Here is a 16,414-nt window from a genome sequence, read left to right as displayed (position 1 = left end):
TCAGTCTCTTCCCCCCAAGTCCCCTGCCCCAGCCCCCCCGCCCCAGCAGTGAGCCCTAAACCTGCTCTCTGAGTAGTTTTCTCAATTGTAGTTAATGGCAGCTTAATTTTCCTCATTGCTCAGGCCAAACACTTTGGATCAAATGAACTCTTTCTTTTCAGAGTGCACCCCTGAAGGCACCCATGTTGTAATTCCCCAAACCTGTACACATGTAATGTTACACAGCATACACATGTGTCATGTAACATACAGGAAAATTAAAGTTGCAGATAGAATTAAGGTTGCTAATCACCTGATTTTGAGATTGGGGGATTGTCTTGAATTAACCAGGTGGACCCCACATAATCACATAGAGGAATGAAGTGGGAGATAGATCTGACTGGCCGTCGCTGGCTTTAAAGGTAGAATAATAGCGTGGAGCTCTGTTTGATGCCTGTAGTCCCAGCTCTGCAGAGGCTGACACCGGAGATCATTGAGCCCAGGAGTCTCAGGCTGCAGTGAACTATGATCTCCACCACTGTGCTCCACCCTGGGTGACAGAGTCAGACCCCACCTTATAAAATAAAAAAAGTTAAAGGGAAAGGCCATGAGCCAAGGCTTGCAGAGAGCTCCCTGAAGTGGGAGGCAGCAAGGGATCCCTTCTCCCCTGAGCCTGCAGAAGGTGCAGGCCTGCCCACACTTGATTTTGGTCCAGTAAGACCACTTCAGCCTCTGACCCCCCAGATCTCACATCTGACTTCCGTATCTCACCTTTCAGATCTAAAATTTTGTTATTTTAAGCCACCATATTAATGGTAATTTGATAAAACAACTATAGAAACTAATACCTAATATAAATATGAGCAATAGATACCATATGATATGATCTATTCACATCATATGTCTGCTGATTTTGAAAGCATCCCAAGTAAAGGCAGTCTTGTCAAATGCGGCATTATTACAGCATAGGTACAAAAGTAGCTAGAAAGACAAACGCTAATAAATATCAGCATTACAGTCCTTAAAATTTATAGAGGAAAAAAACTACTCTATTAATAATGTTGCTTAACCTCATTAGAAATCATAGCGGGGATGACACGTTCTGCATAATTCACCCAGTTCTATTTCCCCTTAAATTGTTCAGTACAGTCCAGTTATAGCAGAATCACTCCTGGAGATTGTCTATTATTAAGATATTCATTTCTGAGATACCAGATTCAGATTCAGTTTAAGCTTTATATTCAAGGAAATTGATAATTTTTCCCAGGCCACTTTTGTACTCAACCGTAAATTATCTAATTAGAGAAGGCAGGCAAGGTTCTATTTTAGCAGACTTATCAGGTCTTACTCTATACCAAAGTGAAACTTGAATTTGAGCCGGCAGCGAGCTCATCCAGACCCAACATGCACTCTGTGCTCTGTGCAGGGCCTGCCCGCCCGACTCTACGGAGATAAGAATCACTCTCTTTGGGCCCTTCTCACGTTTCCAAGCATTTAGAAAAATAAAAATATAGGATTGCCTTTTATTGTTTGTTTTCCCTTTAATTTCATCAAGTTTTATTTCTTTCAAAAACCCAATAATAATACCCTTTTATGTAGGTCAGTATACCAATGAAAAAATCAAATTAGAAACTCAGAGCTCCTAATTCCTTACTAGTTATCACTCATAACAATTAAAAATAGAGGTGTTGAAGTGTGAGCACTCTGTCGCCATAAGATGTCAGGCCCAGTCCTGTGGACTCAGAGCCCTCAGAGCTCATAGACAGCACAACTTGTGGGTGACTAGCCTGCCGACTACACAGCAGACTCTGGATGGAGGCTGTGGAAAGGCAGGTCTGTGCCCACATCAGGAATTCCTGAGGGATACTAAGTCCCAGGAGCATTTGAGCAGTACCATGAGGACCACCTGTCAGAAGTTAAAGGTGTTGTTAGACTAGGTAGTACTCAAAATCCTAACACTAAAATTTACTGAGTAAGGCTCAATTATCAAAATTTCTTGCCCCTTTAAATATGGTCTTCTTTGATATAGCTCAAAGAAACATTACATTAATAGTGTAATAATATATTAATTAATAATAATCACTTTGAAGGTATAAGAATTAAAGTTTAAAAAAGAATAACTGATAAAACATATATAGCATATAAATTATTTTTTATTACTGATTTTTCTTTTTCTTCTTTTTTTAATTAAATCATAACTGTGCACATTAATGAATTTATGGGGTATAATGTGCTGATGTGATACACAATGTGGAATGCTTATATTAAACTGGTTAACATAACCATCACCTCACTCACTTATCTACTGTGGTAAGACATTTATACTCTACTCTTAATAGTTTTGAAACGTACCATTGCGTTGTGCACATTCGGTGAGGTCCCTCCCACCAAAGCATGTAAATCAGACAATCTGGAAATGGCCTGGGAGGCTGTTTTGTGCTAGTGCATATTTCACTGTTGTTGACTTTTCTACATGGGACAGACTTGCGGATAGCACACAGGAGCAACGGAGCGTCACTGTCCATCACCTCTGTCCACAGACGGCCTCTATGCTGCCGTTAAAACTCTCCTCAAAGCCTTTGATCACGTTGTGCTCCCAGCCCCATTTTTCTGAGGGCTCAATTCAAATCGACTGTATTTTGTTGTTGTTGTTGTTGTTGTTATACATGGGTAAAAGCTGGAGTATCTATAGTCTTTGTTAAATGTTTAACAGACTCATTTGTACTTATAATTAGATATCCCTTTGTCCTTAACAAAATAAATATGAAAAACAATTTTGGATTAAAAATAAATTTGAATTCACAACTTACTTTCCTTGGCACAAAATACCATAAGAATTTGAAAATTTGACTCTCCTTCAGTGACAGCAAGGTCATTTTCAATGGCATGGTGTGATCTGATGTTCTCCAAGAACCAGACAAATGCCACGGCTACTAACACTAGAATGGGACACAGAGTCCACGCCCATTATTTCTCACTCATTCTTTAATACGCTATTTGCTTAAGCTTGACAGTTTTTCCTATTCACCAAGAATAGTTCTACCCAATTCTTATAAAAAGTTGTTTATAGGCCAGGCATGGTGGCTCACACTTGTAATCCTAACACTCTGGGAGGCCGAGGCAGGTGGATTGCCTGAGCTCAGGAGTTCCAGATCAGCCAGAGCAAGAGTGAGAGACATTTTCTCTAAAACTAGCCAGGTGTTGTGGCGGGCGCCTGTACTCACAGCTACTTGAGAGGCCGAGGCAAGAGAATCACTTAAGCCCAAGAGTTTGAGGTTGCTGTGAGCTGTGACACCACAGCACTCTACCCAGGGTGACGAAATGAGTCTTTAAAAAAATAACAATAACTTTTGTTCAATATTGAAACTGATATATCCATTAATTTCAGGATCTATAATACTTGTTTTTAAAGAAGTATATAAAAGAACATCCTGCATAATCTAAATAAAGCATAGAAGGTGGTATAGGTATCAATATTAACTGGAATTTAGACAATTTTGTTTATTTAAATGACACTAATAACCAGGCAGAATATAAAAAGAAAATCTTAACATTATACCAATGCCTGTGAGGATTAGAACTGAAATATATTCTAAGAAGGAAAATTAGAAACATGAGCATTTCCTTAAGAAAGCCCTTCTCGTGCCCATCACAACTGCCAGCAGGGGGCAGTGAAGACGTCACATGAAGTCCCAATAATTCTGCCTGGTCATAGGTTCTGTGGCTTTCTGACTTCTACTGAGCACAGCACTGCTCTGGTTTTCAGCTGTTGCCTTCATTTTGCCTCCACACGCAGCATTGGAATTGTTGTTCCATGCTTAGACTGATTTGTTGGTGTGGGACCCTGGGAGGACAATTCACAGTAACACCCTGAGCCACCTGCCACGGAAGATCACAGTTATGATGTGATGTTCCCACTGGAAGTTTTGGGGCTGAAAGACCTGACTAAAGACTTAAGGCTGATGTAACAAACCACTCTACACACCTCTGAAAAGAAAGAGGAACACACACAGAAACAGCCAATGGATGACTGGTATTTCCACTGATATGAAGACAATTAATGACCTAGTGGGAGTAGGGGAGAGCAGAGAGAGGGAGGAGGAGGGCGGTCGGGGGTTACAGTGTATGACACACCTTATGGTAGCAGGACACAATTATAAGAAGGACTTTTACCTAACAAATGCAATCAATGTAACCTGGTTCAAAAAACTAAAACAAAAAACAAACAAACAAACAAAAAAACTATTAGGACTTAAATGTCCAGTGCCCAGGGGAACTGTGAAGAACGCCTTTGCTGCTGTTGTTTGGGAGAGTGGTCTGTATCTGTCTGTCCGACCTAGCTGGTTTATTGTATTATTTAAGTCCTTCATTTTCTCACTTATCTATCCACTATTAAAAGTGAGATATTGAACTCTCAACAATTATTGTAGAAATGTATTTCTCTGTTCATTTATATAATGTTTTGCTTCCTACATTTTGATGATCCGTCATTAGGTAAATAAATGCTTATAATTATTTTTTTTAAAGAAAAAGTGTTTGACATAATTCGACATCTTTTTATGACATAAACTCTCAACAACAGAGTTGAATATAATAGGAATATACCTCAGTACAATATGCAACAGACTCACAGCTAACATCACACTCAGTGGTGAACAACTCAAGGTTTTCCTCTAGGAACAAGACAAGGATGTTCAATTCTGCTCAGTATAACATTGCAAGTTCTAGTCAGGGCAATTAGCAGAAGAAAGAAATGAAGCCATTCACATAAGAAAGAACAGACAAATGGACTCTCTTCACAAACCACATGATCTTATTAAAGAAGACCCTGAAGACTCCACCAAAGAATTGTAACGCAGCAGTCTAATGCTACAGCAGACCCCTGAAGACTCCACCCAAAGAATTGTAACGCACCAGTCTAATAAAGCTATAGCAGACCCCTGAAGACTCCACCAAAGAACTGTAACGCTCCAGTCTAGTAAAGCTACAGCAGACCCTTGAAGACTCCACCAAAGAACTGTAACATTCCAGTCTAGTAAAGCTACAGCAGACCCCTGAGGACTCCACCAAAGAACTGTAACGCTCCAGTCTAGTAAAGCTACAGCAGACCCCTGAGGACTCCACCCAAGAACTGTAACACTCCAGTCTAGTAAAGCTACAGCAGACCCCTGAGGACTCCACCAAAGAACTGTAACGCTCCAGTCTAGTAAAGCTACAGCAGACCCCTGAAGACTCCACCCAAGAACTGTAACACTCCAGTCTAGTAAAGCTACAGCAGACCCCTGAGGACTCCACCAAAGAACTGTAACGCTCCAGTCTAGTAAAGCTACAGCAGACCCCTGAGGACTCCACCAAAGAACTGTAACGCACCAGTCTAGTAAAGCTACAGCAGACCCCTGAGGACTCCACCAAAGAACTGTAACACTCCAGTCTAGTAAAGCTACAGCAGACCCCTGAGGACTCCACCAAAGAATTATAATGCTCCAGTCAAGTCAACAGACAGGACCTGGTGGGGTTTCCACACACCAACAACGAACTCTCTGAAAAAGAAACCACAATCCTATTTACCATCATTACAAAAGAATACAATACTTAGGAATAAATTTAACTGGGGAGGTAGATGGTCTGTGCTTTGGAAATTATTAAGAAATTGCTAAAAGAAACCTTAGATGTAAGTACACGAAGAGACATCCTGTGCTCATGGATTGGAGGATTAATATTAACTAAAAAATCCACACCGCCAAAGCAAGCTACAGACTAAAAGCAATCCTGATCATTTCTGTGACATTTTTCACTAACATAGAAAAAGAAAAAAAAATCTCAAAGTTCATACCATCTCAAAGTTCATACAAAAGGCCCAGTACATCCAGTCTTAAGCAAAAAAAGCTGGAGGCATTACATTATCTGATTTTAAAAACTACTGCAAAGCTACAGTGATGAAAACTGCACAGCACTGGCAGAAAAGTACAAGACCAGTGTAGCAAAGGCCCAGAAATGCACCACCCGCGGCCAGTGGGTTGTGATAGAGGCTGGGAGCAGGGTGAGGGTCATCTCTCTCAATACATGGCAACAAAAACTAGATATCCACATACAGAAAAATGAAATACGATCCTATCTTAGAATGTACACAAAAATGAATTAACAACTAAACTATAAGACAGAATTTCAGTGGGACGAGATGAACATGTCTCGATATCCATTGCATAGCATAGTGACCACAGGTAATAATAACATATTGATGCTAAATTGCTGAAGATTTGATTTTAAATGTTTTCACCAGAAAAAAATAAGTTATATAAGTTTATGGGTGTCAATTAATTTGATTTAATCATTCCATAACGTTTACGTATATAGAACCATCACTGTACTCCATAAATAGATGCAACCATTATTTGGCAATTAAAGGTAAAAACAGTTTTTAAACAAGAAAACAGTCTCCGTATAAAGGTTGAAACTAGTTTATTTTGTAAATTATGATTTACAAGTGCTTCACAAATGCCCCACTTTTCCACTTATTCTGCCCATATTCTATCAGACTTTGGCAGGTGGGGATGATTTTACACTTGGTCTTAGCCCAAGAAGCAATGTGGTGATGGTTTTAAAGTGTAGCCAAAAATACAAACAAACACAAGACACTCAACAGACTAATAAAGAGGAAGGGAAAATCTCAGTGAAGAGGAGATTTTCCTCAAAGACCTTTACCCCCACATCTGTTCTACTCAAAATGCACACAGGTGAAGAGGTGGATGAAGAAAGCACGTTCCCCAGTGTGTGAATGTGGGAAGCAGCGAGGCGGGGCGAGAGGCAGTGGGGTGGACATTATCTGATTTTAAATTGTATTATTTAAAAATAGAATCCCTCCCACCTGCAACTTACAGGTCTCACACCAGCTCAGCTGCCGGTGCGTGTGGCAGAGAACATGTGCGCTGCAGGCTGCCTGAGGACCGGCCTCTGTGACGTCCACGGTAACCAGACTAAGTCAAACCCGTTTTTTAACATTTCGGGAAATTTTTCATTCTTTGGGCCCTTTAGCTCTGGACATTTCATTACCAGCTCCTTACTTCATTTTTCAACTTTATAAGAAGAATCAGAGAGTCAAAAATCTCCTGAGTAAAAGTAAATATATTAATTTTAAGTTTCACTTCCTAGAAATCAGAAAAAGGAATTTCTCCAAGTGCATCCCATCTTCTTTAGTCCTTCCACTCCTTTTACACAAAACACAACAAGAGGTTTGGCGACACGTCAGCTGTGCAGAGCAGGTCACTGATACAAATCAGGTGTGATCGAGATTACCTGAGAAATGCTGACACACTAGAGCTACCAACTGAACTGTAAAGGAAAGGATTATCTCGGTTTCATTCTGCAGATAAAAAAATACCAAATGCCGTGAAGTAAACAGTCTTATCTTGTAGTCTCCCTGTGAACCCCAGCTTTGGCTTCACGTTCACCCAAGCATATTAATGGGAGACAGGAAGTCTGCACAGCCCAGTTTAATTATCTGTTTCTCCTCACTCTGATATCCATCATTATGGGAAGGGAAGTTTGGCTCAGATGACACTCATATCTTAAACCAATACTTGGGTAACAACACAATGTAAGTTCACTCCCACAGCCCATAATTAAAGAGCTCAAATATTTACAATGGACAGCGATGGGCAAGAAATTCTACAACATGAAAATTCCCAATTAATATGAAAAGATTACTTGCCATTTGATTATGAAAAAAGAACATTAATATGAACAGGGTTTTTGCTGATGTGCTTAAACACGATGGACTTACAAGGTCTTTTTCTTCATTCGTGCATTTTAAAATAGAATCCCTCCCACTGCTTCCCTTCCGTACATTCAGTACAATGAGACTTCAGGATAGAATTATGCAAGCAAACCTCTGGAAGGGCCTTCAAAACTGGACTAAATTTATTACAAATAAGTACAAACAAAGATGGAGATGCATTTTTTTAACACCCAAAGTTATACTGGACCGCTTGACTGCCAGCTGCTCTTTTCATTTTGTACAATTGTATTATTTTTAAAACGATGTAAATCCAATGAAAATGGCTCAAAGCTCAAGTACTTACTGTGGTTGGAAAATAGCGACTGGTTTTGAACTTTTTCAGAGCCATGGAGGAGGTGTACGTTCCCAGGAAGAGGATGAAAGACATGAGCGTGACGTCGGGAACGAAACCGCAGCTGTTGCCCACGAGCTCCCCGCCGTACTTCACACACTCCTTCTTCGACAACAGCGCCCAGTCCAAGGAAGCATTGTGGTGCTGAAGAAAGAAAACAGCGAAACTTTTGAGAGAGCACTGACACGTCAAAGGCAGTGTGGATACTTGACGGGCTATAAAGAGATCACACTAAGAGTCCCTGAGAGACGGCCTGGGGATGACCCCTGGAGGGAGAAAGGGGATGAGATGCTGATGGAGTGACAGGCCTGGGGGGACAGCATGGCAGTGACTCAACATCCGATCATACAATGTGTTCACCGGTTTAGGCGATGACCGTACAATGACCCATCTGTTCAATAGAAACAAACCACGAAGTCCTTTCCTGTGAACCTTCCCGACAGTAAACCGAGACGCACCAGCAGAGTATTGAATGTGAGACCCTCGGGAACACCTTTGTTGTCCAAAAAGTGCTTACCCCAGCAGAGCGCAGCTTCTCATGCAGGGCCTGCTAAGGCTCTGGAAGTCACAGCAGGGGAACAACTCACACTCCAAGCATGCTCATGCGAAATGGTTAACCTTTGTATGAATAACTAGAGGCTGGTGATTTAAGGAATTAAACTACATAGCTGTGGAGTGTTCCTGCTTGTTTGACTACACTTTCTAACAGTGGAGTTATTTTCTCATTCACCGCAGGTCAGCACTCTGCACGTCCAACACTGGTCTTTGCTGTGGTGTCCTTGGCCCTGGAGCTCTTATGGGACAACCCCCACCCCACTGCCTCCCACACAGAGGCCCACGTCCCCGCACTGCTGTCAGGGTCAGGGAGGGGATGTCTCTCCCTGTAGCTCACGCCACCTCCTATCTCTTACTACACAGGAGCACCTTTCTCCAGCCTGGTGGAGAGGCCCAGTTGCGTCCCCCTCAGCACCCTCAGGTCACACCTGGCTCTTTCTCTGGAGAACTGCCATCAGCCACACAACAGCCCCGTCACCGGGAATGGCAAGACAGGGACTGGCCAGCCTAAATGGGGGTGAGGACCCACCCCTCAACTCAAGATGAGGCAGCGCTCTGCACAGCCTATGCTCTAGTGCCCCTCACCATCAGGTGACCCTGAAGTCAGCTGAGACGCGACCCTGTTTAACCCCTTCCCTGCCTGTGCCACGTCTCCTGGGCTGTTTCCACTGTGGTTCCTCTCTTAACACCACACGTACCCCCACGTCCCTAGGCCAGAACCTAACTCTGCCAGCTCACTTGAATCTCTGCTCAACCAAAAGTCTATGGGCTCTGAGCTAAGGAATTTTTAATAGGATATTAGTGTTTGGAGATAATTTGATGAGACTTCTCGCCCCCTAGTACTGCACATCCCCGGAAGGTGGGCATTTGTTCTTGGCCTGTGCATTCTCAGTGAGGAGCAGCTTCCTGCTCACCCATTCCCTTGCTTAGCAAAATTTCTGCATATATCTTTCTTATACTGATATTTGATCCTCCTTAAATACTTAAGCTTTAACGGAATTTCTTTTGCCACACAGAGCTCTTTCTTACATATTGTGACAATTATGACTGTGACTATCTAAATAATCAATGTGGCTATGTGGAAGGGATCAAGTGTCTCAGCTTAGAGACATTCTAAATACTTATTGTTTTATTCCTCTTGAGTCCAGAATTAATGGGTATGTCATATGCTAACAGAAGAATTATTTAAAAACGCCTGGCAAATAAACATGGGAAAGGTGAATTTCTCCTGTCCTTTGCAGGCAAGAAAGAGTTTCTACCTCACCCCAAACATATCGCCAACATCTGTTACCAGTCAATGAGTTCTCTGGATGCTGAGTAACCTAGTCATAAAAGAAGAATCTTTGGCCCGAAAGAGTTTGTATGTTTGTAAAACACGAAAGGCAAAGTATTTACATAAGTACAAAAAGAAAAGCCCTAGTTCTTTTCCTAAAATACTTTTTCTACAGTAGCTGCAACTTGTACTAAACAGCTGAATTGCATAATTGCTCTTTTATCAAACTCTGCTTCTGGGAGGTGATTAATAACTCCTCATTTTGTTTTTCAGATCTTTGTATATGAAATGTAATACATTTAAAGTTTAGAGGTTATAAGAAGTAACCTATTTCTCTGTTTTAAAATCAGCAAAAATTTACCATAATTTCACATCAGCACTTTAATATCAGCAGTTATTTTTTATAAGTAGAGTTCCCCAAAGAGGAACTATGGGGGGGGGGGTAAGATGCATTTAAACAATAATCACACACCAATTTAACACCTTCTCCATCTGGAGGAAAAATTAAAGCAAAATAAACTTTCGGTTTAGTGTTGCCAGGTAAAATATAGGATTTTCAGCCACACTTGAATTCAGCTGAGCAATGAATGATATTTTAGTATGTCCTATGCAATATTTAAGATATACAGGGTGGCCATAAAGTTCATGTGCAACTACAAAAATATTCAAAATTTATCTAAGATTCAGTTTCTTTTTTTTTCTTTTTAGAGAGACAGAGTCTCACTTTATCGCCCTCCATAGAGTGTCGTGGCGTCACACAGCTCACAGCAACCTCCAGCTTCTGGGCTTAGGCGATTCTCTTGCCTCAGCCTCCCGAGTAGCTGGGACTACAGGCGCCCACACAATGCCCGGTTATTTTTTTGGTTGCAGTTTGGCTGGGGCCAGATTTGAACCCGCCACCCTCAGTATATGGTGTGGGCGCCCTACTCACTGAGCCACAGGCGCCACCCGTTATCTAAGATTCAGATGTAACCATGCACCTGTTATTTTTATTTGCTAAATCTGGTAATACTGTTTCAATTTGATATAAGATATTTTGAGTAACAGTAGCATCTGGAAAACAGAAAATTGTACTGGGATCTGACTGTGCGGGTTAACTAACACGGCCGTTATAGAAACAGTAAGATGAAAAAAAGAGCAACAGATTTTAAAAGTTTCCTTAGAGGAAGAAAAGATGTTCACTTAAATATTAACTAAGGACATGAGGCAGTGGAAGGAAGCATCTAAGTGAGCAGTCAGAGACAAGAGGCTGAGAGGAGGAACACTCAGCTTCGCTGAGCGGAGGACAGAGCTGAAACAGCCCCGCAGGAGCCCAGAGGGGCCCTTGTAGGAGCCTCCTGCTGAAAAGGCAGCAGGAAGAGGACAGCAGTACCAGAGAGAGGAAGCAAGGTGATGAAGACCGGTGGCTGCCGGAGCGCAAGGGACAAACTTTGGGCATGTATTTCCTTCTGTCTTGGCAGAAAGGAGTGACGCAGCAGAGACACCATGAGCACAGAGGCGGACGTGGGGCCACGGGTCACCTCATTCACTTACCCAGCAAGTCCTGCAGTGAAAACTTACCGAACAGCCCCACACGGAGGAGCTGGCCGGGAGCCCTCAGACGGCTCGCGTGGAGAGAGCACTTGTCTACAGAGGAGTGAGAAAAAGGTTTACAGGAGATGGGACCAACTTGCTGAAGGTCTTAACTGAGGTAAATCTCACGAGAAGAGATTTCAATCTATTTGGGCGTGGGGTTCATTTTCAAGAGAATTAGCTTGCTTGTATTGTGTGAATTCACTTGTAGTTCTGAAAGTTAGAATGTATACTGGAGGAATTATTTTAAAATTGAAAATATCATAGACTTCTCCCCAAAGAAAAAGGTGGGGTCTATATGTTACAAGATGAACAAAATGTGGACAGTCTTTGAGGCTAGATGATGTTGCCTGGGTCTTCATCATACTATTCTATTGTATATTTGAAATTGCATATTCAAATGCATATTTGAAATTGTCTATGATATTTTTTTAAAGCACAAACATGTAATCTTCAAGAGACTTAAAGACAAAATGGTTTCTACACTTGACTTCATCAAGTCACAGGACGCTATGCTAAAATTAATGTGGCATTCCACTTCCCATGAAAACAAATGTCAACTCCTAGAATCACCCTGACAGTGTTACAAATCAAACCACTTTGCTTCCATGTCTGAGCGTCAAGCAGATAACTTAACTGTAAGAGCTGCTAGTCTCACGACTAACAGCATCTCTGAGTAATATAATATGGGGAAGAAAATAATGAAAGGTTCTGAATACAGTAAGTCTTCACTTACCATCAATAAGTTCTTGCAAACTGTGACTTTAAGTAAAACGACAAAGAAACAATCTTACTAAGGCTGATGGACATGAATAAGAGTTAAGTTACTCAGGCAAGTTTCTGGGCAAAAGAAATCACCAAACTTGTAAATCAAGACCAAAACATTTCTAATATTAAATATTGAAATTAAATGTGAGCTGTATGTACAGATAAGAAAGATGAATAAAAAACAAGTAAGATGACTGTTTACCCAGGTATTTCAGTTCAGCAGCCTGGTGCCTGGAGCCCCCCAGCAGCTCATGTGGCAGGCAGGAGCCACAGCTGGACAGGACACCTTTCCACTGCACCACGGGATGAACTCACACACACATACCCACACACTCATTGACTGGGAGAATTTGGACTCAGCCATGAACTCGATATGTGGAAGGGACTGGAGTACCGGAGAGAGCTATGCAGATGTGAAGGGAGCACACAGACTCCACACAGACACGTCCCAACCAGGAGTGGAATCTTGGTCATAACGAGACAATGCCATTCAAGGACTTGCTGTACTTGAGTCTCAACTGGAAGATGCACACCTTTTTTTAATAAAAATGAGGATGGTATGACAGATGGAAGTCTCAGAGTGAAGCAGTTAACACACTTGCGCAGGGTTCCCCCCACAGTGGGGAAATGTACAATCTGCAGTACTCTGAAACCTGATCATCTACAGCACACATGGGGCTGCCGTCATAAAATATCAAAACGAATTTGTTGTTCCTCTTGTGATCAAGGTTACAGAGACAGTCACTCCCATCCTAACAAATATAGCAAGCTAGATAAGCTATAAAATCAATAGTTTAAAAAAAAAAACCCACTGAAGAGATGAGGATGCAAAGAAACTTAACTAGATCCCCAGACACTGGCAGCCCTTCATGCGGAAAAGAGAGCCACACTGCTACTTCCCGGGAGGAACAGCAGAGAAGGTGAACCTGCCGCAGACGGAGGCAGGGAGACTACAGGTGATGGAGTTTTAGCGGCTGCATGCAGACTGGGGGAGCAAAGCAGAATTCAGAAGAATGTCAGGTGTTATCTGAGCTGCAGCCACTGACGTTAACTTCCTCATGGTCTCCGTGCCAAGTGCACAGGTCACACGGGGAGGACGGGAGCTTAGACAGGAGAACTGAGAGGAATCTCCCTGAGGCACAGAACCTCCCCGAGTGTGAGAAAGCCGCTTTCTGTGGACTAGAACCATAGCTGGAAGAAAGCTGCAGAGTCGCAGAGCCACCTCTGCAGGGCCTCAGGTGTCTGCTCCAGAGGCTGGGGACAGAGTGCTGGGGACAGAACGGCCTCCTGAGGCCCAGGAAGCTGCTGTGTGAACAAGATGCAGCTTTCCATGGATCTGCTTGGATGATAGGAACATTCTCTTATCTTGCTTGGACGGTGCCCACATGGGGTAGACAACCATCAGAACCCCTCCCAATAAACACTTCAGAATGCCGTGTTTTAAGGTATGTCTCAATTTAAAAAACAAAACAAAATAAAACAAAAAGGAATCTGATCTGAAAAACAAATACTAGTGGATCCTTTGAGTTGGTTCCTCTGGAGACACTAACAAGAAGTTTTGCTCTGGCCCGTCCCTCTGGGGAGGTCAAGGGATGGTCCTGCTCTGTCTTTAGGTAAAGTGAGGACGGACTGCGGCCGTAGGAGCTCTGTGCACAGCTGCAGGGACACGTCAGTGAGAAATCTAGAGGGAAACTGCTGATGGTGAAGAGAAATGAAGGCCATTTCAATAACAAGTGGAAAATGCTCTGAACCTGCCTTTTTGTCCCGAGGTATTGTTATTCTAGAGCTCTAATCTCTGTTTAAATGCGGCAGTACTCACCTTTTCCTGCCTTTCCCCCAGAAACACACCCCAACCACCAGAAGAAGAAACTTGGGTTCGTGCTAATGAAGCTGCAGGAAAAGTCTTTCTTCCTCCACAGGATGGTCTCGGGGCACGGTGGGGGAGCCTCTCTGGCTAGGGGTTGCACATTACTGGGATCTGATCAAACTAAAAAGCTTCTGCAGTGACTGGGCCTTTTCTCGTACTACAACTAAGGCCAAAATGGAAAGAAGGAGTTGTAGACTGATGACAGTGTGTCCCGGGAGAGGGTCAGAGCGGCAGAGCCCGTGGCCAAGCAGGCAGGGGACTCACTGGCCTCTCAGAGGCAAGGACTCCCAGTCTCTCTCCTCCACTGACCTTGCGGGCTATGGGGACAGTGTGGCCTAATGAAACTATAACAATACTTAAATAGAATAACAACAGTAACTAACATTGGCTCGAGCTGCCCCTGAGCCAGCCACGGTGCTAAGCCCTGCCTCACAGTAGCTCTGGGGCGAGTGCTAACATCACCACTCTGGGGCTGGGGACAGAGGGCCCTGAGCCACAGAGCAGCGCTGCTCTACACTAGAGCAGGAGGTTGACACGAGGACTCGGTGTCTGTGAGCTCCTCTAAGGACACACGAAGCCACCTCCCTAAAGGATGGAAATAAGGCAGATCTAGAGCTGGAAAGCCCTGAGTTCAAATCTTGGTTTTACCATGTAGCAGTACACAGCCTCTGGAAGGTCAGTTACCCTTTCTCAGCCTCTATTTTAGCTATAAAATTGAGGTGACATGTTTCCCACAAAGTCATTGTGCCTGGCACCGAGCACATGATCAATAAACAGTAGTTACTCCTGGTGACAATACGTCACATCACCTCTTCATGCTCACTTCTGAACTGTTCACCTGCGTCACGCTGGTGTGCATGTGCACGCCCACCACGGACGTGAAGATAGTGACATGGCCGGGAGATGAGGCATGAGGCTGAGTGAACACTGCACTGCTGACTGCACACCCCACCCCACACATGCACGTACACCCTCTCCTCCCTGGTCCCTTCCCACAAGGTGCTGCACCCAGCACCTGGAACGTTTCAGTGAAGGTATGTGGTTGGCGCACACGAGCAGCCGGTGGCCCTGGAGCACAGAACGCCCTGGGGACTAAAGGGCAAACCTGCATTTGAAAACACAGAAGCATCGTGGACCACAAACACCACCCAGAACCACCCAGAGTTTAGTTCAAACCTTCCTTCTAACATTTGATGCTTCTGTGACTTACAGCAAAAAATATTATTTGCCTGTGGAGTTCCAATTTCTCTCGCCTAAAGGTAGAGAAAAATCACACCTGAGGGTCTGTGCTGATGACTGTAATACATGATAAGGTTTGTAAGAACAGGAGTGTGTGATACATGTAAGGACATGTGCGTGAGAAAGGGCAGCCAGCCACCCTGTGATTACCACTGTGCCCTGTGTCCTCCACCACAGTCACAGACGCCAGCCAGGACCTCCACACATTTCCATGAATCTTGCTGTGACATCCTTGTGTAATTACATATCAATCACTGGTGTCTCTTCCAGGACTTGCCCAAAATGGGCCTTAAAAACTCATTAGTTTTAAAGCTTTCTTTGATTAGTTATGAAAATAATTAAGTTAGGAAACAGTCTCTTTAAGTTAGTGGAAGTCAGTGTTTTCATTCATTTTTATTACAAGTTAACCTATGCTTTTTAATTATTAGTTTTTTTCCCTATGGTATGAATTTTAATTAAAATTCTTTAAAATCTAGAAGGAAATATATTTCTCTTAACTTTAGGCAAGTCCTTTTAAGTAACAAACTGGTTGACTAAAGTACTGAAAATTGAACTCTTTTGTGTACATATGTGGTAAAATACATACCCACATTCTCACACATAGACACACATTGTCAAATGCAAAAGAAATAGGTAAATTTGTGAAAAGTCAGACACTGTGCAGGAAAGAAGTCAGCAGAGCCGTGGGGTGAGAAGGCGGCGAGGGTTACGCAAGAGCTGCCCGGGGAAGGGACACCGTCTCTAAAGGGAAGCTGTGGGCACTCACAACTAATATCTGCAGGAATGTTCCGGTCTCCTGAGAGACGGGCATTCTACCATCATGAAGTTTTATGGTTTCTGTCTTTCTAACTGCGAGATTGATACTCTTTGGTAAGATTCCATACCCAGCACAGAAGGGACGTAATTGCAAGTCTGAAACAGCACTTTCCCCTTTCTCTCCAACACAAAAGTCTCCTTCTAGTGTGTGACCTTCCATGCAAAACAGCTCATTTTTAAAGCTTGGTTCCAGTTCCTTAAAGATCCTTGGTCTCAAGC

The 16,414-nt window shown here is 43.0% G+C and overlaps 1 protein-coding gene across 3 annotated transcripts in view; it reads right to left on the bottom strand.

The window, feature by feature from the left end:
• The window catches only part of SLC4A4 (solute carrier family 4 member 4), a 394,952-nt gene that overhangs the window by 45,001 nt on the left and 333,537 nt on the right, over positions 1–16,414 (bottom strand). For all 3 annotated transcript variants that reach the window (XM_053566691.1, XM_053565978.1, XM_053567426.1), the window contains exon 16: positions 8,058–8,249. In XM_053566691.1, the coding sequence (XP_053422666.1) occupies positions 8,058–8,249 (192 nt within the window). The remainder of the gene's footprint in view (positions 1–8,057; positions 8,250–16,414) is intronic.

Source organism: Nycticebus coucang, chromosome 1 (assembly GCF_027406575.1).
Source record: "Nycticebus coucang isolate mNycCou1 chromosome 1, mNycCou1.pri, whole genome shotgun sequence".
Classification (NCBI taxonomy): domain Eukaryota; kingdom Metazoa; phylum Chordata; class Mammalia; order Primates; family Lorisidae; genus Nycticebus; species Nycticebus coucang.
This window is presented reverse-complemented; position numbering and strand designations above follow the sequence as displayed.